Consider the following 23,501-nt stretch of genomic DNA (forward strand, 5'->3'; position numbering starts at 1 on the left):
CTTACAGGCAAACACCCTACCTGGATCTTCCCTCAGTTTGCCTCCATCCCACATGTATGGCAATAGGCTGAATCCTAATTCAGCAATGGCAGCACTTATAGCTCAGTCTGAAAACAGTCAAGCAGGTAAGCTTGCTAGAACTGTTCAAAGCATCTGCTTTCCTGATATTAACTATTTAAAATATGACTGCTAATTTTATTTGTGAACTCTTGGTTGGGGATTTGGTTCCTAAATGACTGTATATGGTTCTTTCATATTGGAAGTAAATTCTTTGTTGTACTGCAAAATAGCTATGCATTTTTTACTGTCTGAAATGTAAATGTTTAAGCAGAGCCATCAGCAGGCAGGAATGCAACAATGTCTCCTGTGACTTTTGTGATTGATGTGTTCAGTTCTCTTAGTTCTTTGCAAAGAAAGTAACAGCACTGGGTTTTGTCTTGAATAGTTTAAACCTTTATTTGCATAATTCATGAAATTGCATTGCACACAACTTTGTGTGGCAGAAAGATCCTGTTAGAGAACTTCTACGCTGTTTAATAATCCTGTGAATATTTACCAATTGACATTTTGTAACATCGCAGAAGAGACCAGTTTTAATGAGCTACTGGATTTGCTTTGTTTCATTCCATCCTTAAGGATTTGTTGACATGTCATAGTAGTCATGCCTGTTTGGGGGAAGGGAATGAGTTTAGCAGTTTACCAAGAATGGATCAGTCATGTCTTTGCCCTCTAAGAGGTCAGAGGTCATTTGACTCAGAAAAGGGGGAGGGAAGCCTTGAAGGGGGCAGATAGGGTTATTTTACTGAGAGGCCATAGGGAAAATAACCTTTTTGAGTCCTTCCAAGCAAAACATTTCTTTATATTTATTTAATGAGAGTTTTTGTTTGTTTTAATACATTGAAGCAAAAGTCTTTCCTATGCTCTTGCTTATAAACAGTAGCAATTTTATAAAGTAAGCACTTCAATAAAATGTTCAGTAAATCTTTAAACCAATATATAATTGTTAGACGGTGGTAGGTTTTATGCATTTTATATTTTGAGTTGTCTTGGGATGAAAAGTGTTTAAAAAAAAAAAAAAAGAAAGAAAGCATCAGGATTTGCTGTGATAAGCATACAGATTAGCTGTCCACAGCTGTGATTCATTACTTTCACCGTAGAAATTAAAAGTGGCTGAGGGGAGGGTACTGCAAATGCAAACCACGCTTCTGTGCTGTAAAACAGAAAGGAATGAAAGAACTGAACATAATCCATGGCCTGGTACACCCACAGAAATGTGTAAGGACAACGCCTTACATGCTACAGTTCAGCAATCTTCAACTATCTACACATTAGTAGTAACTGCAGGTAGTGGTTAAGGTTTAATATATTTTAAAAATACAGCAGCTTTAAAACTCTTATCTAATAAGAGTAACTTTATCAGCTGTGAAATATTTACATTATAGATCAAGATCTTGGAGATAATACTCGCAGCCTTGTTGGCAGGGGAGGTTCACCCAGAGGAAGTCTTTCACCACGGTAAGCATTATTTACATTGGAGAGTACAGGCAAAGGAAACATTTTAAGATTTGGAAACTTATTTATCTTTTATCGATAGTACATATATTTGTTAAGATTCTAAAGAATTATGCAGACAATGTACATGTCCAGGAAGTTAGCAAAATGGTGCCAAATTTACTCTGATATTAACTAAAACTCACATGATTAGATTTGCAAGATAAATGATCTCTTTACCTAGGGTTACTGAGATAATGGAGATCTCCTTAAAGGGACCTGCTTATAATTTTCTATCCACATGTATTATTGGCTCCATTCTATACCTATTTTTGTTACTATAATTCTTTTTTTTAAATGTCCAAAAATTCCCATATATCATCAGATTACAATACTGGAGGTAAAACATAGATAACATTACTATATCCAAATATTGTGTGTTCTTGCTCTAGAGACAGTGCACTTGATCTCCACTATGGAAATTTGACAATAGAATCTTCTTTACAGAATTCTTTCACTCTAACATACTTATAATTGTTGCCATTGATTTTTAAATTACACCGCTACCTCAATATAATGCCACCCGATATAACACAAATTTGGATATAACACAGTAAAGCAGTGCTCCGGGGGAGCAGGGCAGGGCTCTGCACTCCAGTGGATCAAAGCAAGTTCAACATAACATGGTTTCACCTATAACGCGGTAAGATTTTTTGGCTCCCAAGGACAGCGTTATATTGAGGTAGAGGTGTATAATTTTAGGAAAAACATTCAAACCGTCTGGGGGGGGAGGTTAAGTGTTTTAAGTGAAATAAGAGTGCTGTTTGGTGGTGATGGTTATTTTTTAAGAGTGATTACTTTGCATATGTGGCCTATTTGAAGTAGGGTATTTAAAGGATGCTGTTGTATGCCTTGCTTGGGCATTCACATCAGGATTGCTCAATAGGTGTGATAGCTCTGGGCATGTCTGAGCCTCCGGTACCTCTGAGCCCAAGTCTGCTTAAGCCTGAGTCCAGTGTGTGAGATAAGTCATCAGGGTAATCAACTGCAGGTCTTGTGGTAGTCGTCATACCACTCAAGCGGGTTCAGCCTATCCACAGGCAAGGACCCAAGAGGTGATCCCTAGGCACATACATAAGCTCCTAAGGAAAGCAATCTTTCCAGTCTGCTCAACAACACTACTCTGGCCAGGAACACTCCAATTGCCAGTAATTTCAACAGACTGCCTTTGCTCTTGGTCCTGCTTAGCCTTTCCTGTTTTCATGCTAGCCTGCCTTTTCTCCAGCCTGCTTCTTCTCCTGCCTCAGCTGGCCATCTGGTAACTCTGACAATAGGCCTCCAAAGAATTTCAGTTACTATATTATAGTATTGTAACACTGTATTTTATTATTACAGTCCGAGATAGTTGTAGAAGTCTGTAATTAACAAAGCTATATTAGGTTATAATTTAATGTATATGTTATATATTGGTGGATCCAAACTATGGGGACACTAGAGCTGTTCAAGGAATAGGTCGCTAGAATTTTTTAATATGGGCAAAATAATGTATTTTTCTCTAGCCTCATTCTTGTAAATGGCTGAATCATTTTGACTGAAATTTTATTTTAAAAAAAAAAAATCAGCCTGAGGCAGACACCCTGAAATCAAAGTTTGGCAAAGTTATAAGCACTTGAAAACTGGGTCTTATAAAAGGAAGTGTCAGGCAGCATTAATGATAGGCAGTGCCACCGGCCCTATCTACAATATAAAAAAAGACCATACTGTGACCTGTGGTGCCTAGGGTAGCCCAGACTGAAAATGCCAAGGTCAGGGCAGGCTGCAAAAAGGAGAGCATATTCTCCCAAAACTGGAGGTTAACGCTGAAGTTAGATTCACCAACCAGTCACAAACTGTGCTCCTGATCCCCCACACTGGTGTTATCAAGAAGCTGAAAAAAGAAATCTCCCAGCCCCCTCTATTTCATTCCAGTTCTCTGGCTCCCAATTAGCACATAGGTCCAGTAAAATGAGAAGTTATTTAAAAACTCTGCTCACTATACAAAGTGTTCTTCTGATCCCAGAAGGGCCAGCCACAGAACAAGAAGTGAGTTGTTAAGTGGTCAGAGCAATGAGTTACTATATAAGACTTCAGAGTCCACACATCAGGTTCTTAGCAGCATTGGTGAGTGTGCTGGCTTGTAGAGTCCCTCTGGAACACGCCCAAAGCTTGTATGGGTCTGTCAGTCCTTTGTTCAATGCTTCAGTTTGTAGAGAAGTTGCTCCAGAGGTAAGAAGCAGGATTGAAGACAAAATGCAGCTGGCTTTTTATATCCATTGCCATGTGACTTGTACTTCCTTTGTACCAAACACAAACTTACAGCACATGGGAGTCCCTTGTCCACCAGCATGTCCCTACATGTCCTGCTGACTCATTGGTGAAATCCCTGGCTTCTCTCAGTGGTTTCATTGTAGGCTTCTCTCAGTGGGTTTCATAAGCCATCAAGCGCGCTGGATAGTGCTGATGCCAATCTGTCTGGAGGTATTACCCAGACACACAGCACAAGTTTGAAATACAAACATACCACACACATTTATAACTCTCCGTACAAAGATGATACATACATATAAACATGATTATCATATTTAGCCAATCATATTTTTCCACTGATATCTTACATGGCATATCTTGTAAGATTCTTTGTAATACTGGTATCAATAATACTATAAATGGTCACCCATATTCCAGACAGTGTCACACGTACCTTGCACCTTTGACTGCCTAATATAACCTCTGCCCACTAATCCATCTCTATCTCTCTTGTAATGTTCAAATCTGAGTAACTTCATACATTTGCCATTAAAAAAATAAAAGAGACAGAAATGTTTACTTCATTCTTTGAAATATGGACATCCCCCCCCCCCATTACACCAGTCTCATATGTAGGACAGACAATAGTTAGGCCTGAAAGTTTTGGAACATCAGAATTTAAAGTTGTGGGACTTTTATGTATTAGACAAGCTATTTTAAGACACATTTACAGGGTTTTGGGGTGGTTTTTTTTTTTTTTTACGTTTATTAGTTTTATTTTTTTCTTTCTGAATCCTGTACAGTTGGGCTTATTGTAACTAGACCACCTACTTACAGGTAGTAGGGTACAAAAAATAGACCTAACACTCAAAAATATTCTTTATTTAATATTTAGTATACTAAAGTGAAGTGGTTTGAAGACCTTATTGGCAATCATTTGGTATGACGTACAGAACTCACTTGTGAATTGTGCAGCCATTCCAGCTCATGCTAATAATACTTTTATATCACTCTACAACAATTGTATTAGATATCTAATCTCACACACACATATACACCCATACTTAGTGTATAATATAAATGTTGGTGTGTATAGTGTGCATATAAATGATTTCAGTTTCAAATGGGAAGCGCCTCAAATGTTGTTTAACTAATATACCAACAAACATTCAAAATAACATACAGTGTATAATACCTGTTTTTAAATATATATGTACATCCCTATATAAATGCAAATCAATATGTTAATATAATAGTACGGCTGAGAATTTACACAGTTACATGTTGACTCTGCAATAAGTAGGAAGTAAATATTGAAGGAGACATGGTACAAAAACGTATTCCTGAAATGAGGCAAGGGCTTCTGTTTCATTGCATATATAACACACTATACAGAGCATTCTAATTCTGTCTAGCAAATAGGTGAACATGGTGGGTTTTTTTTTTTAATTTTAATTAGGAAATTCTATACAAAAAGTCACTTCACAAGAATGTTAAGGTTGAAAGTGAAGCACTCAGATATCAGGAAATGAGAATGACTTGTCTGCCCAACTGTAACTCTCCCCTCTTGTACATATGCATTACAACATAATCCTTTATTATAGCATCAAATACTATTTTTTAATCGGGACCCGTGATTTGTTCCCTTGTAGTGAATAAAACAAGGGGGCACTGGAAGAGATCACTTCATACCTAAGGCAGTGGACTGGAGTACAAACTAGTTAGATTCTGCTCTTGACTTTGCTACAGACTTCCTGTGTGACCTTGGGCAAGTTGTTTAATCTCGTTGCTTTAGTTCTACAGCTGTAAAATACAGAGAATATACTTCCTGACCTCGCAGGGGTGTTGTGAGGATTAATTAATCCTCATAAGACAATCTGTTGTTATGTTCAATGCCTTAGAAAAGCCTATACAGAAAGAATAGAAGTTTCAAAATTATAGTGCAGATTTGAATGAAGTAGTAAATCAGTTCAAAATGATTCTGCAAGAGTCTTCTTCCTCATTCATCACTTCAACCACATGAAGACAAGTAGTTTGTGGTGACATTTAAGTCCATTCTTGGTCTATCTTTGCCCTGCATATCACTTATATGTTGTTGAACCATCAACCTCTGCCTCTGCTTTGCTAGTGATGCCAATCTTTATCCATTTGTCAAATTTTTCAGTAAGCTTCTGTGCACTTTCTCTCACATCTTTTATGTGTAGGAGGAATAACATGTAAAAGTCTGCAAAGTTACTGTATTTTCTCTCTCTACGTCAAAATCACCTATGCTGTAATGCCTACTACAGCACTTGATAGTTGTTAGGCATCTACTGTGCTGTGATCACTGCTTATTACATTAATTATAGTTAAGGCTACGATTTAGTCATGGCTATTTGTAGTAAAAGTCATGGACAGGTCATGGGCAAAAACAAAAATTCACGGCTCTTGACCTGTCCATGACTTGTACAATAAATACCCCTGACTAAATCTTTGCTGGGGGGCCTCTGGTGGAGGGGGGGGAAGGGCAGAGCCAGCGGCACAACTTGCCAGGGGCTGCCAAGCAGTGGCTGCTCCGACCGGCCCCGGATCACTGCCAGAGGCCACCCACCTGCTGCTGCTAAGGCTGCCCCCGCAACCGCTGCTCAGATGGTCCCCAGGACCAGCCACACTGGTCGCTGCTCAGGTGGTACCTGGGATCAGCTGCCTGAGCAGCGGCCAGTGTGGCTGGCCCCAGGGCTGCTCCAGCAGCGGCCAGTCAAGCAGGCTATGGAGCCGCTGCAGAAATCATGGAGGTTGCAGAAAGTCACGGAATCTGTGACTTCCCCGACCTCCATGACAGACATAATCATAATTGACTCATTGTTTCCTTGTTCTCTCCCCGTCTGTCTATATCTACCTGTTGTCTTTTGGTCTGCATTCTTTTTCAGTGACAAATTTGTTGTTATATATTTGTACAGGGTCTATAATGGGACTGTGATCCTTGATTACGAGTTGCTGTCACACCACAAATAAGTAGTACCTGAGTGCCTGATCCAGAGCCCATTGGAGGCAGTGGAAAGATGCCTGTTAACTTCAGTTGGCTTTGAATCTGGCTCTGAATGAGGCACAGGGCCAGATAGGGAAAAATGAGGATAAGAAGAAATATTGAGCAGCTGTTCTGTTCACTGAGTATGGTTCACCTTGTAGACTGCAGGTGAAGCCTCAAAAAGGGATTAAGGCAGTGGTCCCCAACCTTTTTCGTCTGGCAGGCACAAGGCAATGAACCATGGAGGATCGTGGCGGCAGACGAGCATCCGCCGAAATTCCGCCGACAAGCGGCAATGTCAATAGGTGTTGCCGCCGACAAGCAGCAGCATCCAGAGGCGTTGCCGCCAAAATACCGCCGAAAATCGGTGGCATTTCGGTAGCAACACCTCTAGATGACGCAGTTTGTCGGCGGCATTTCGGCGGATGCTTGTCCGCCGGCCAGTACGCGGGTGCACTTAGATGCCCCGTTGGGTGCCATGGCGCCCACTGGCACTGTGTTGGGGACCCCTGGATTAAGGGGTACATAGACCTTGTACTGGCTTTCTTCAGAGCGGTGTAATTCATTCTGAATGAGATGGGTCCAGTGGGAAGACTAGGGTATGATTATGCATTAAGATAGTATATGAATGCATATGCACAAAGGTGGCAGAGTTATGGTTGTATAGGCAACTTTAACTTGGCACCTTAAAGACTCCGAGGAATCCAGTGGTACCTTTTTGTGGATACAGACTAACACGGCTACCTCTCTGAAATTTTTTGACTTTTGAATGCAAATCTCATGTTTTTAAGGTTTTTTTATGAAATAATATTACTAACTACTTCAAGTGCTTGCACATTTCCATTCCAGTGTAGGGTGTGCACACCCTGAGCAGTTGCCAGAATTTTTTCCCATCAGTGGTATCCGTTGGGACCACTTTGCTCAGGCAATCCTTCTCCTAGTGATTTTTCTGCAGTTGTTATTGTAAATAGTTGTTACAGCTTGATAGGAATTAGTTTAGTAATTTTAGTAGTTTTTAGTATTTAGTTCCGGATGCCTCCATGCTTAGCTAGTGGGGTCATCTGCTTCCCTGGTGCCAGGGCATGCCTCAGTGTGTGGGTAAGTCTGTGCCTTTGAGTGACCTGCACTCAAGCTGTCTTAAGTGCCGTGGGGAATCTCGTAAGGAATACTGCTTCCAAATTTGCAGGGACCTCAGATCCTGAAACAAAAAGGACTGAGTGGCGAGACTAAAGGTCCTCCTCATGGAGGCAACCTTAAGACCTGCCTTGGAGCTGCACTTGGACTCGGCACCGAGCACCTCAGCCTCCGTGCGGAGCACTCCTCCCACAGCTCAGGATTTGTGGCACTGATGGTCTTCCTCAGTGCCTAAGAAGAAGCATCATTAAGCATCAAGAGAAGAGCCAGTCCCCGGTGCATACCAGCAGGGTCGAGGAAGTACTACAGGCCCCAGAAGACTGGCTGTTACTTTACACAGCCACCCAGACAAGATCAGCAGAGGATTCAGGCACGGACCCTCTCTCCCATCTTCCTTGACTGGTCCTGTGCAGCCTGGCCTCAGACACTCAGAGTCTTTGAAGCAATCGTTTTGACGAGACACCCAAGGTTGGCATTGCCATCCCTCTACATCGGATCCAGTTACCCCCTTGTTCTCCAACTGCCTCTTCCACTTTCTGGTTGCCTGAACTCATATTACTTCAGATCGCTACGTTCTCAGCACAATAGAACTGGATTGCACCATCCAATTGCTGTCTACCCCACCTTCCCATCCCACCCTCCCCATCCCTCTTCAGGGACCCTTCTCACAAGCGAATGTTGGAACAAGAAGTTCAATCCATCCTTCGGATGGGAGCCATGGAAGAGGTTCTGTTTCACCTAACAGGTTAGAGCTCCTATCCCTCCCTGGGACCTGAGCCTTCTCCCATCAAAGGTTACAAAGGTGCTCGATGTTACACCTTTCCTGTAAAGTAGCCTTCCTAGTGGCCATCACTTCAGCCAGAAGATTCTCAGAGATCTGGGCCCTCACATCAGAGCCCCCGTATATGGTCTTCTTCAAGGACAAAGTCCAGTTACAACCGCAACAATCATTCCTCTCAAAGGTAGCCTCACAGTTCCTAAGCAGTCAAGCAATCTTCCTGCCGTTGTTCTACCCTAAAGTGCATGTGAATAGAGAGGAACAGCGCCTTCGCTCTTTGGAAGTTAGGCCGGCTCTGGCTTTCTACATACAAACGATCAGACCATCCACAGATCTGCTCAACTGTTCATAGTGATAGCAGAAAGAATGAAGAGTCTCCCCATGTCTACACAGAGAATCTTATGGGCATCCTGCCCCCAGCTAATCTGATGGCTCACTCCACAAGGTCTCAAGGTTCCTCTGCTGCTTTCCTAGCATAAGTCCTGATTGAGGACATCTGCAAGGCAGCAACCTGGTCATCAGTCCACCATTTGCAATGCACTATGTCATTACCCAGCAGGTTAAAGACCATGCCAGCTTTGGCTGAGCTGTCTTGCAGTCAGCCTGCCCTTCTGAACCCATCTCCTGTACAACTGCTTGTGAGTCACCTACCTTGGAATGGATATGTGCAAGCACCCGAAGAAGAAAAAATGGTTACTAATTTTTCTGTAATTGTTGTACTTTGAGATGTATTGCACATGTACATTGCAAAACCCATGCTCTGTCCCCACTTATCAGAGGCAGTTGGTAAGAAGAAACTGAAGGGGGAGCGTGGCTGACGGGGCCATTTATACTGGCACTATGAGCATGTGGTACCAGGGGACTCTGGAACTGACCTGACGGATACCACTAGGGAGAAAAAATTCTGGCATCTGTGCTCAGGGCACTCACACACCTACATTGGAATGGACATGTGCAACATTTCTTGAAGAAGAACAATTATGGAAATATTAGTAACCGTTTTTTCTACTCAATCACTCGCTATTCAAAAATTTCTCTTTAAATGGGTTTTTGGTACAAGTCACATATCAAAATTACATGTGACCTATGTACTATGGGAGAATGTCATAATTGTAATGATTTTAATCAGGCTTCATATTTTGTATTTCACCATTGTTTAGATGTTTTTAGATATTTGATTTATATATAATTTATTACTATACTGAGCACCTATTTCCTGTTCTAGCAATATGTGCTCTTTTTGAGTTAAATAAGATCTGTCTGTTAGACATAAACTTCTAGTGCAGCTAAACTGTGCATCTGTTTTCTGTACACAAATTCCCAAACTGCTGTTTTCTGTTAAAACCTTGGTGATGAGAGCTCAGAGTTCCTAGTGGCTTTGAGAAGCTTAATGTTGGAAGCTCTGGATTATGTAGGTGCTAGGGGCTAGCGCAAGGTACGAAACTTTATGGGCCCTTTGCTAAATACATTTTCCTCCTTCCTTTAAATGTGTAAATTACAATGTTTTCAACAGATCTCCTGTAAGCAGCTTACAGATTCGCTATGATCAGTCAGTGAACAGCAGTGTGGAAAATTTGCCCCCAGTAGCTGCCAGCATTGAACAGCTTTTGGAGAGGCAGTGGAGTGAAGGACAGCAATTTTTGCTAGAACAGGGCACCCCTAGTGACAGTAAGTATTCATGTTTTCTGTTATTACTGGGCTTTTTTGTTTGTTGGGCAGTGTTATAAATAATTATCACCCAGTGAATGCCTAAGTCTTTTTAAACAACTTCACCATTTTATGCTGCATAGTTTGTAACTTCTGTTTTATACTGATTATTATTAAGGCTTGGTTCCTCAATTGTGCTTTATTTTATGTGATGCTGATATTCTGAAATGTTTCTTTAGAGCTTTGTTTCTGGTATTTTTAGTATAAACTACCGGTTTCAGTTGTGAGAAACTCCATTGTTTTTCACAAGTGTTATGCAGGTGTCCTACAGTGCTTTTGTATTTTGTTTATGGTCTCCATTTTTCATGCCATTCTTGTACTGAGTTATTTATTTTTCAAGAGTTGTGTTTACCAAAATGAAATAACTGAAAAGTGAATACAGATACAGCTTAACTGAGGAAATAACACTGCTTTGTATTTATTCATAATCAATGAGAAATCAATATGAATAAAAATTGATTGAATAGTTTTAGACAAGATATAAAAATCATTATTTTGTCACTTTTTGTGTGTATATGTTATTGAACATGCTATTCTGGTTCTTGGTAGTGAGTAAAGTGCCATCTAGTTGGTACTTTTATGAATGGTACCCTGACAAAAATGCTAATTGTGAGGAAATTCATGCGGGGATAATCCTTTAAACATGATAGCTGGAGGACAGGTTTAGCTAAGTCTTATTGCATCTCATTTGGGCGCTCTGAGGGTTCCTTTGTATGTTCTTGAAGAGGAGGGATAAAAAGCTAAATCCTTGGGAAATGACCAGATGTGTCCATACCAGTAGACTTGTGTCTGTCGTAGGCCCAGAGGTCATGTTAAACAAATACAATTTGGTATTTAAAAAGTGGCTGGCTATCCCTGTGACATGACAGCTACTCTGTAGCCTTAGTTGGGTCATCCATGTTCTGGAACAAAATCAGAATTTGAGGAAATGGTAGAAACGGTGCCTGTTCAGATGATGATGCGCTTTATCTGCAAAGAAAGGGTGGTAACTGCAATGCTCATGTAGTGCTCCCTGCTGGGTGATCTATAGATCGACACTGAAAGCAGCTGGAAGATTTGGCATCCAGCAAGGTTTGTGGTGACTCAAAAGAATAATGAAAACAAAAACCAAAAAAACCCATAAACCCGAATAAAGGGTTTTCATTGATTACATAAATTTGCAATTTATTTGACAAAGAATTCAACAGTTCCTTTTGCACATACTTTTCCTTTGTTTTTTTTAAAAACAATAATCGTTGACTACATAAAAATAATGCATATTTTTCAGATCTTTGATCTGCTCTTAGAGTTTTTAGTTGTATTTTAAACTTCATAAGCCAAATAGAATAGGCATTCTACAACTGCTCTGTTACCTGCATGTCATTAAATGAATCTTGTTTTTATTTCTTTATTGTTTTGTTATGGCTATGTTTACAGAAAAAGCACATTGTACTGAAACTTGCTCAAAATCAACATAGACCCTGATGGTGCAACTGTCTCTGCATGGAAGTAAGGGTCCATCCATGTGGATCCACAATTGCATACATCTGACTTCAAAGGAAAAATTTTAGCATTTTTTTTATTTTAATACATTATTCATTTATTATTTGGGGTGGATTTTCACTTTAAGAGCTATCTTAATTGGCAATATTAATTTGCAGCATGTAACTAGGGATGCTAAGGATTTGTACAGTATTTAAAATTCTAGCACATGACATATTGTGCAATCCTGAGATATTTTTCATAAAGAAAAAACTTTGAGTGTGACTTTAAAAGAGATCAAATTTATTAGTCAATTGTTTTCCAGTTCTGGGAATGCTGAAGTCATTACACCAACTTCAAGTTGAAAATCGACGGTTAGAGGAACAGATTAAGAACTTGACTGCTAAAAAGGAGCGCCTCCAGCTATTAAATGCACAGCTTTCAGTTCCCTTTCCAACAATAACTTCAAACCCTAGCCCATCTCATCAAGTACATGCATTTCCAGCACAGGCTGGTAAGTAGAGAAAAATGTTTCCCACATTTTGCATAGTACTCTTATCAAAGTAACCTGAAGACTCTTTATGTAAAAGGCCTATTTTACACCTATTTGGCATGAATGGGAGATATGTGTGTGTACAAAGAGAACAGATCCAGTATAATTAGTGTTGTTGTTTTTTTAAATGATCTGTCTGGTGCGTATAATTAATCACTGACAATATTTTTGTTGGAGAAAAGAATGGCAAGTTTATATTGGATTTGGGGATTTTTTTCGATATAAGCTTTCCCTGAATAAGCTACTTTGTGCAAACTTGTCTTTTACAAAAAAAAAAAAAAAAGTAAAAGATTTGAAAAGCTTTCACAAGAGAAAAGTTTCCCCTTGTTTTAATATGTTTTAAAAGAAGCATGAGAATTATACAAATCATTGTTGCTTATGTCCAGGCATTTTCTTTTTTACTATTCAGTCTTGAGCCCATCCATCACCTTTCACTAGTTAGTTAAGCTAATATTTTACCTTTGGGTTGTGATTATAAGAAATGAAATTTATGTTCAAGTTTTGTGTATTCTGTGTTTAACATCAACATTCTGCTGAAATAAATTATTCTGAATATTTTAATATTTAAACATGTTAAATGCAAAAATTAAACTTCACTTTATTTTTTAATTAATCACTTTAGCACATAGCACTGATTCCTTGAACAGCAGTAAAAGCCCTCATCTGGGAAACAGTTTTTTACCTGACAATTCTCTCCCTGTATTAAACCAGGTAATTTTGTTTTGTTTTTTATTTTTGTTTTTCTAACCTTGTTACAAATTAACTTCATCTCAAAATCCTTGTGCTGTTCTGTTTGAAATTCTATACAGCTGAGGGTTTTTGTTGTTTTTTTTTTTTTACATTAGGAGATAACCTCCAGTGGACAAAGTACCAGCAGTTCATCAGTTCTTTCCACTCCACCACCTGCTGGGCAGAGTCCCGCTCAGCCAGGCTCAGGAGTTCAACAGGTCAATGGTGTGACAGTGGGGGCACTAGCTAGTGGTATGCAGACTGTAACATCCACCATTCCTGCAGTGCCTGGTGTGGGTGGAATAATTGGAGCATTGCCAGGTAACCAGCTGGCAATCAATGGAATTGTAGGGGCTTTAAATGGAGTGATTCAGACCCCTGCCACAATATCCCAGAATCCTTCTCTCACTCATGCGGCTGTGCCACCTAATGTAACACATCCTCTGCCAACAACACTAAATAATAGGTAAGAATCTTACCAAAACGTATTTGCTTTTTCTTACTGCCGCCATACACTATGTGCAATACTAGCTTAATTTGGTTAAACAGTTTTAAGCATAGAATTAATTTTATTTAGCATTTCTTCTAGCTTATGAATGCCTGACTAGATTCTTGTGTTCTGAGTAAGACCAATGTTAAGAGGACAGGAATTTAATTGCACTATGGATAATGAAGTTTAAAAGTCAGCAATATTCTGTTTAAAAAGAAACAATGCCTGCCATACAATTTTTGGAGCTTCACTGACTATGTTAGTTAGGGTTCATCTATTTCTGCCTTTTCCATTTGCTTCTAAATATGTGTTGGTTGATCCTATTAATGTGTCACAATGAGCCCAAATAGGTTCACTCAAAAGAAAAGTAGTCTTAGCTAGAGTAAACTGTTTTTCCAGTGGCAATGAAGTAGCATTGAAAATGATGTTAAGTTATGGTGTTGCATTTATCCCACATTTAATATGCTAATATACATACAAAAAACTACATAAAAAGAGCACTTATGTTGCAAAGTCAAGCACTCCAAAGTTAGAAAATGGTAGATTAAAAAGTTCTGGTCCTACCTTAATTCTTCCCTCTTGCACAAGTTGGGCAGCATTATGGTTACACAGGCAATCATAAATCTGGCATTTCCTAACTTTTGAGTGTTTGATTTTGCAACCTAAATAATGTTCTTTTAATGCAGTCTTTTTGTATGTAATTTCCTATGTTTTTTTTTTAAAGAAAAAAGATAAAAGATTCAGTTATGAGCATCTGTTAACAACCCCTCTCTCCCATCAAAATGCATCATAAGCAGGTTTTGAATCCTAAACCTTCAGGATTGCAGCACAGACTGCTATCGCTGGAGCTAACTATGTTAGTTGGCAACAGGAGATGGCTGTTATCCCAGAGGGAGGATAGACTGGGAGGTAGTTGAGGGGAGAGGCCAGCCTGGTCCTGTTCTCTTTCTTCCTGGCCATCCACCCCACTTGGGAGTTGGGAAAGCTCCATCCCCATGTGGGCTTCCCCCAGAGAGTGGGCACAGAGGGAATGGGCTTTAGGGTCTTGACTGGGGCTGTTTCCAGGGGTAGGGGAGCATCCCAGCTTTAGGGTCTTGACTGGGGCTGTTTCCAGGGGTAGGGGAGCATCCCAGCTTCATGTGGTTGTCCCAGAAGGGGGCATTGGCCACTGGGGCCATTTCTGGGGGAGGGGAGACCAATTCCAGATCTCTTTTTCTCCCCCATCTCCCATGCCTCCTTGCTGTTGACTATCAAAACTCTCACTTTATAATGGAAAGTGTTAAACAACCTAAATTTAGGGCTTTTTACCATACCATAATTTTCCTCTCCCATGTATAAAAGTGGGGTCCAAATACTGCCATCTTTTCCTCCATTGCCAAAATCTGACCATTTATTGTGTCTGTCCAGATCCTGCAAAAACTCTTGTGCATGCCTTCCTCATATCATACTTTAATTATGGTAGCCTGCTCCTCTACAGCCTCTTTGATACACACATCACCCACTTCAGTCCATTCAAATGATGCTGTCAAAATTCTATTTATTGCCTGTCAATAACTACATACCCTCCCCTCTTGGAAACATTTGGAAGAGTCTCCCTTCTCCACTATTTTAAGTTTCAACTTCATGTCTGCCCCTTCCAGGTGGTCTATAACCCCAGTTACCTTACCTTTATTCCTTTCTTATTACCCTTTTCTCTTCTGCTCCCCCAGCAAAGCCAACTGCAATGCCCCATTCATGCCCTTCTCCCACATATATCTCTCTTTTCTTTCACGTACTGGTTGCTCATCTGTAATGTTCCCTCTTTCTCTTTCAAGTTCCTCCTTAGGACCCACTTCTGCCATGTAACTAACCAACTAGGACATCCATGTAGTCACACATTACAAAAAAACAAATTCACCCTCCTTATTACATTAGAGCAAGCACCAATCCTCACTGATGAACCATATAATCTTATTAATGACACTGGTGTATTCCCACCCTATTCCTGCTGTCTTGTTTCTCCCATGTTTGCTTGCCTAGCTTAGTTTGTAAGGGATCGTATTGTCTCTTCGTGTTTTCAAAGGATTCTGACACACCTTTGGAGGTAGATAGAAAGATATATTATTTCACATGTATGAAAGTACTTTACAGGTGGTTGAGCCTTCAGAACTACTGTCTCTGAAAATATGCTGAGCACTGTTTTGTCCTGTCCACTCTTGCAGTTAAACCATGTTCAACACTGGTTCAGCTACACCTACACTCATTACCCTGTATCTTTTCCGTACTAAGCACCTTTGGAAAAGTCTCTCGCTTTTGTACTACCACTTATACAGCTGACCCAGTGGGAGTGCTTATTTAGGGTTTGTCTTCACTACCGGGGAGATTGACGCTGCTGCAATCAATGCACCGGTGTCAATTTAGTGAGTCTAGTGAAGCCCTGCTAAATCGATGTCAGAGCACTCTCCGGTCGACTCCAGTACTCCAGTTTCCCGAAAAGATTAAGGTAGTCGACCGGAGAGCATCTCCTGATATTTAGGGTGAATTGTTCCTGCTGGTTAATTACAAACGTCATGGATCTGAGAAGACAACTTCATGTGGGAGATAGGTAGTATAACTGAAGACCTCTGCATGCATGTTGCTTCCACAAATCCACACACTTTTCTCATTACTGTGCTGCTTGGGAAAGCTATGAGCTGCAGCAGAAGTATATGTTGAAGTATTTCACTGGGGGAAAAGCATTCAAAATCGGAGGCTGGGGAAGAAATACATTAATAGAAGGAGCCCCACCCATACAACAAGCGGGAGGGTTAAATGATTGTTGGAATGAAAAGGAACAATCAACTTTTTCTCCAGGCAAAGGAGATTGTGCAACGGGAAGTTTCAAACTAATCAGATATGTTAGTCAGGCCTACAAAAAAGTAAATCCCCATTCCAACCAGGGAAAGCACACCCTGTTAGGAATCCCAAGAAACTTCCCTTTCCTGGCAGCTTTGGGAGGCAAGCTTATCTTCTTCACTTGGGTGTTTCTCTGGACATTTAATTCTCCAGCTATTGGGAGAGAGGGGTGCATTTGCTTGTTTTCTCTCAACCCTTATGTATCAGCAGGTGACTAGATCAGGGCGGGGTAGGTAGGACAAGGGGATGAAGAGACAGAAATTTTTTTTTAGGGAGAAGTGAGACCCTAAATATGTGGGAAGAGGTAGAGCACATGATATATGGAGAAAGAATGACAAGAGCAACAGGCAATAAAAACAATATAGAAAAGGATACATTGTAATTATAGGAAAATATGTAAAAAGTGGAGTGAAACCAGGGAAAGAATACTAAAAGCTAGATACAAATATGTTAAGTTACATTTAAAATCATTTATTAAATAGTTGATTAACATGAAGTACAATACAAAATAAAAAGTACACAAAGAGTTTTGTTCCTTTAAATTCTAAGAGAGTTGGTTTGGGAGGAGTGGTGAGAGGACAGGTATTTTTCAACCCAAGCTAGTTGATGTCAGGCAAAGTTTTCAGGCCCTGCTATTTCATCATTGTCTATTTGTATTCCATAGCATCTAGGAGCCCTAGTTATGGTGTCCTGTTGTACTAGGCATTGTACAGACACAGAACAAAAAGACTGGCCCTGCCCCAAAGAGCTTACAATCTTAAGTGTAAAACAAGAGATATCTGATGGATATAGACAGATTCATAGGAGAGCACAATGAGACAGCATTGGTCAGCTTTTTAGGCAATGGTCACAGCACCCTAGCCATCATGAAGTTTTTGTAGGCACCACAGCAAACAAGATTTTAAGCAAGGATTTGAGGGACGATAATGAGGTAGTGTTGCAGATGTTGATGGGGCCTGCTCCCTCATGAGTGACAGCATGGGAGAAAACACAGAGGTTCTTGTTTGAAAATTTAGCAAGTGGGCAGTGGAGGCTGACATCATGGGCTATTCGGAGGTAGGAGTCAACATGTCAATAGCAAATGAAAGATGATATGTAGCATGGGGATAGGTCTGTGAAAGGCCTTCAGAGTGAAGACTAGAAGCTTACATTTGATGTGATGGAGAAAGAGAAGCCAGTGGCAGATTTAAAGAGGGGGTAACATGGTCAAAATGAGAGGCTAAGAAAATAATGTTTGTAGTACAGTTCTGAATGGATATGTGGCCAAGATTGCATTTGTCAAAGCTGCAAAAATTGCATTTGTAAAAGCCACAGAAAAATATGTTGTACTAATTGAGATGTGAGATCATGAGAGCCTGGACAAGAGTTTTAGCTGTGTGGATGGATAGGAAAGGCCAAGTCTTAGAGACATTATATAGAAAGAATCTGTAATATTTAGACATACTCTGGGTGTGAGGGTTTAGAGAGATGTCCAAGCTAAAGATAAAACCCAGGTTATCGGCCTGGTGACAGGTATGATGGTGGTGGCGTCCATAATGTTTGAGAGAGAAGGTATTGGGGGAAGTTAAGGGGGAAGGATTGAGAGTTCTGTTTTAGCCATGTTGAGCTTGAGCTGATGGCTAGACATCCACAAGGAGATGTTAGAAAGACAGGCTGAGATTTCAGTTTGGACAGGTCTGTAGACAGACAGATCTGTAAGTAGTTAACATAAAGATGATAGTTAAATTTGTGTTTGTGGGTGAGATTGGAGTATTCAGGCATATGTTAGTAAAATGTGGGTAGCTGTGTGCATATTATAGCTGTGTGTATATGTTGTTTACTTTGCTGTCCAACTTGTGCAAGAAATAACTACTTATTTGCTATTGGTATTCAGTGGGATATCTTGCAATATTTAATCAAATGCTATATAGCAAGTGAGCGTTACTTATCAAAAAGTCTGTACATGGTTTGGGTTTGTAATTTTGCTAAAAGGCTGAAGTAAAAATGATGATCAGACCTCCATTAGTCAAATAAGCTGCAGTGTTACTTGCAGAAACTAAGAGTTTGGTCATTGCTTTGCAGTGCCTCGGGACTAGGATTACTTCCTGACCAACAGAGACAACTTCTGCTCCATCAACAGCACCAGCAATTTCAGCAGTTACTGAGTACTCAACAACTCACATCAGTATGTCCTATATTTATAATAGAATTAGCTATGTTCTCTGTAAGCCTGAGCCAGGACCACTGCTTTCTGAAGTATAGACAAACTCCTCAGGTTAATACAAATATTAGACTTGTGCAGATTAACTACTTGATCATGTCTGTTTAAAAATTTTAATTTTCAAAAATATGGTAGTTTATTGTTCAATTGTCTGCACCTTTATATAGCATGGAGAATATGTTCATTGTAAATAATGGTTTGCGCTGAAGGATATATATGCCACTTGGCAGCTGCTTGGAAATATTTTAGTTTGTATTGGAAACAGCATGAGTTTAATACTGTGCCAAACATATTTGAGACCCTTTTTTGTAAGAAAAGGATATCAAATCTAGGGGCCTGTGATAGAGGCTTGCCCAAGCCAGCTGGCTCAGCTGGATGTCTGTTGAACTGCTGACATTAAGAAAGCTTTAAGAGGCTCTCTTCCATCCTCCACGTTCCTGTGGAGCTTCATCATTGCAACCCACGTTAACTGGAGTGTGGTAAATTGTGGTTACATTGCAAAAAACACTAGGGTAAGAAAGGACCTAGAAAGGAGTGACCATTTGTTGAATGATTGTTGATTAGAATGTTCTTTCCTTATATTACCTAGGAGCAACATCAGGCCCTTCTGTATCAGCTAGTGCAGCAACAGCACCATCACCACCAGCCTGAAGTGCAGCAATTGCAGATCCCAGGAGCAGCACAGATGCCCATAAATAACCTGCTTTCGTGCACTCAAGCATCACCCCTTCATACAACTACTACCAACCCATTTCTTACAATTCATGGGGATAATGCAAGTCAGAAAGTGACAGTAAGTGTATTTTCACCTATAATGGCATTTTCAGATATATAATTAAAGGAACATTGTGCCAAATTCAGAGGCAAGTCTTAAGGGAAACCAGATATTTAAGTTGGTGTAACCTATACCTTCTGTCCATACAAGGACTTACATGCATTTAGGCTTCCTTAGACTCTAAGCCACTTACTATAGTGATTGCTATACTGGATAAGACCAATGGTCCATGTAGCCCGGTATCCTCTCTCTAAGAGTGGTCAGTACTAGATGCTTATGGGATACATGCAAGGAACTCTCTAGTGAACTTCTTTCATCTGTCTTTGTTTAATTGACACATTCAAAGCTTTATCGTCTTACTTTTTCATTATGAAACCGACGCAGTCAAATCACCAATCACAGCTATAAGTGTTTCACTTGGTATTTTCCAGGTAATGCCTTAAATGAGTAAAAAGTAGGTACTTAAGTCAGTTGACATTTTGCCTTGCCAGAGTTTTGTCTCCAGCCACTGTCACTTTCTTATTTTTCCTGCATTAGCATGATGATATGAGCCTCCTTGTGTGCTGCTCTGGGAGCTCCCATGCAGGTGCGCTCCTAGTCACTGAGTGGAACAAGTATACCTGCTGCCATTTCATAGATTTTTTTTTGCTGTTATGGTTCTTTCATTTAGGAAATTAAATAATTTTATTTATTTTAATATACTTAAGATCTATTCATTTCCCCATAGCCTTTTAACAAATTGTTTTAAGTGAGGCCTTACTTACCTTTTAGATTAATTTACTTGTCCTAGTCGCAAATAAATACAGTGTGGATGCGACACATCCAAAAATCTGGGATTTTCCCAGATATATAATAGCAGTTGTCTGTACCTGCAGATACAATATAAATCCTGATGGTCACTATGAAAGAGGGGACAGAAGACATGAAAAGAATGGGCAGAAAGAGAGAGAGAGAGAGAGTGCGTGTGCGCATGTTAGAGAACTTCTGGCACCAGGGAAGGGTTGGCAGGGGGTAGAAAGTGTATGTTGTGTGGCTTCAGGAACAGTGACTGGGAACACGTATTTCCGTGGTGCGAGTTTTTTGGGTCCTTAGATGGAATTGTTTTGACATGGTGAAAATCCCCTTCCCCCTCTCCATGAAGCCTGGCAGATCAAAAGCAGCAGGAAATACAAAGCAGGGTTAGATGGCCCCAAAGAGAGATCAGTAGTTTGGATCTGTTTCCTGGTGGTAATTTTGGAGGTCTAAAATACCTTTGCTGTAATTACTTTCTTCTTTCCAAAGTTTTGTTTCCATGGCGTATGAATACTTTTATTTAAAATCCAAACATTTTGCTAAAATCATGAGACAAAATTTCTACATTTGATTCTTTAGCATAATTATCTAATCTTATCTACTTTTGTGTCCAGACTGTATTCCAGCCATCATGCCTTTTCATTTATATCTAGAAGTTGTAGAATTTAGCAAATCTAAAATACTGTCCTGTTGTACAAGTGTTTTGTTTTGTTTTTTTAACCACAGAGGCTTAATGATAAAACTGGATCAGTTGCATCTGAAAAAAGTTGACATTTGAATAATATTTGAGAACTGCATATCCTGCTGTTATAGCACTTCATCTAGCTGTGAACTGCGGATCTTCATTTCTGCAGATATGAAGAAATGCAACAAGGACCTAACTGCACAGCAAAGAATTAATCTTCATAAGGACATTCTTCTAAGGCTTTGATCTATTTTCTTGTTGCACTGAAATGGAGCTACTTTTTCAGATTTAACAGACACTGCAAGAAATTAAATTCTGCAAACCATAATTATTTTGTCAGTATGACAATACTAAGTACAACTACACATTCAACCCTGGAAAATATTCTACTTGATGCTCAAGTAGTAGTTCTTATTATAAAGCTGGAGGGCTAGTAAACTGAAAATACTTATTCCAGTCACACATTACTTGATTTCAGAACAGGAGTCTTAGCAAACAAACCAACCTTATCTCTGCTGCAATTGCAAATACTTTCAGACCCAGGTTGTAATTGGCAATGTGGATTTCCTGTTAGGTGTGTGTGGCTTTTTAAAACATTTTGGGATCTGACTCATGATATAAAGAATCCAATTCTGAACTTGTCACGCCATCAAATTTCTACTGACTCTAGAGTGAATTTTGCCAGAATAAGATTTTCAGGGTAGAGTCCAAAGGTTATTAATGTTCTTTTGGGTTTTGGGAGTTCTAAGGTTGCTGGACAAACCAGATCAGTTTAAATGGATTTTTTTTTAACTAGATGAGAAGGCCATTTTGGAAAGTACTGGTAGTGTTTGGCCTAAACTAAGTGCCTGTTGCTACCTCCATTGTGTTGAAATGGCTGCAGACAGCTGAGCATGCACTAGACAAGTCCTTGTAAGCAGCAGAAATATTCAACATTGCACCAGCAGCCTTCCCCATTGTTCTGCCTTTATTAGAAGTGTTAATGCCACTGTAGATAGCTCAGGCAAATTGTTACCTGGGTCACTTTTTTCACTAATAAATTACCAAAAAAGTGAGTAGATATTTAAACATTTCCCAATGAAATATACCAGTGGTTGAAACGGGTGAACTTATTGTTAGAACATTTTCACTTAGGATAGATGATTTCATGGCAGTGTGGTAGCGTGTAGATAAAAATTGGGGTAATGACCACTAATCTGTATTTAGAAATGTAAATTATTAGTGAAAAACGACCCAGCTGTAATTAGACCTCCACTGTGTACTTAATTGGAAGAACATGTTAATTCTGCAATATGTCTCTTGGTTAAACATTGCACAGTTCTTACCTCATTTCTGTAAATAAGGTTTTTGTGAATCTGTTTTGTATTGTGAGGAATTCATAAGAAAACATTGATATTTTGATTTGTAATATTTCTAATTGGTAGATTTAATCAAATAATTTATTTTTATATGTTCAGGGGGATTTTAAAAAATTGTCACAAATCACTTTTGTGGATACTTTACAAAAGTAAATCAGTGTGGTTTATTTTACTTATTTAACCCACTGGTTAATATTCTGTAACAATTTGTACAAATGATAAAATTAAAATGGGCTGTTATTTTGCTTAGATGTAAAATTCCAAGAGTATGAAAAGATATGTACAGAGCTTTTGTTAATAAATTTTAATAATGTTCATAGTGGTACACTTCACAGCTGTGTGAGAGAGATTCTTATAGAAATTGGAGGATATTCTGTCCTTCCAGTTCTATTAATATTCCATGATTGGCTGGATTTTAGTATTTGTTGCTACTGTAATAATCAGATATCAAATTATACTAAAGTTATTATTTACAACAACCAGTTTCTTAATGTTTCCTTTCCTCTCTTTAATTTTGCTTGCAAAATACACTTTGACACTAATATACAATCTTTTTACTGTAAAAAAGGAAATGCATTTTTGCTTATGTGATCCACTGTAGCAGGTCACCAGGCTGGTGTCTGTGCCATAATCACAGTATAAATTACCTATGGTCAAATTTTAAAGGCATTGGTCTCAGCAGAGACACTCCTGTTAAGAACTCCACCTGAGCATAACTCCTAGTGAGATCTGTACAATAAATCAAGTACAGAGACATTTTGTTTTGCCATTGACTTCACCAGTGCCAGGCTTATCATATGTCAGGCTACAAGAAAAGCATTTCATATTTGTCACTATTAAATTTATATTTTAAGGCATAAGTAGAAAGGGCAAGCTTTCAACTTTACATTTGTGAATTTCTTATTTAAAGTTTCTTTGATGCTAGACTTTTGCATGGAATTTCTTTATTTTTATATTTGTTAAGATTGGCTATTCAGATGTTTTCTTTTTCTGGAGCTATTTGTAAATGAACCCATTTTTAGAAGAGCTGCATCCTAATTTATCCTCAGTTATCTCAAATTTTGGGCCATGTCACAATTAACACTTTATGTATGTTACTTGTCTAGAAAACATCTTGTGGTTGGTAGTGTTTAGTTAACACATGGAAAGATCCTTTGCTCCACCTGCCACCTCTCATGGAG

General features: G+C 39.4%; 1 protein-coding gene across 6 annotated transcripts in view; it reads left to right on the forward strand.

The window, feature by feature from the left end:
• The window catches only part of MLLT10 (MLLT10 histone lysine methyltransferase DOT1L cofactor), a 239,406-nt gene extending 216,607 nt beyond the window's left edge, over positions 1-22,799 (forward strand). For all 6 annotated transcript variants that reach the window (XM_045005045.1, XM_045005043.1, XM_045005044.1 and 3 more), the window contains 9 exons: positions 8-125; positions 1,443-1,515; positions 10,210-10,364; positions 12,190-12,378; positions 13,040-13,128; positions 13,263-13,612; positions 18,572-18,674; positions 19,300-19,503; positions 21,004-22,799. In XM_045005045.1, coding sequence (XP_044860980.1) covers positions 8-125; positions 1,443-1,515; positions 10,210-10,364; positions 12,190-12,378; positions 13,040-13,128; positions 13,263-13,612; positions 18,572-18,674; positions 19,300-19,503; positions 21,004-21,048 — 1,326 coding nt within the window. In that variant the 3' untranslated portion in view covers positions 21,049-22,799. The remainder of the gene's footprint in view (positions 1-7; positions 126-1,442; positions 1,516-10,209; positions 10,365-12,189; positions 12,379-13,039; positions 13,129-13,262; positions 13,613-18,571; positions 18,675-19,299; positions 19,504-21,003) is intronic.
• Positions 22,800-23,501: the final 702 nt, after the last annotated feature.

The sequence above is a fragment of the Mauremys mutica genome, chromosome 2 (assembly GCF_020497125.1).
Source record: "Mauremys mutica isolate MM-2020 ecotype Southern chromosome 2, ASM2049712v1, whole genome shotgun sequence".
NCBI classification, from domain to species: Eukaryota; Metazoa; Chordata; order Testudines; family Geoemydidae; genus Mauremys; species Mauremys mutica.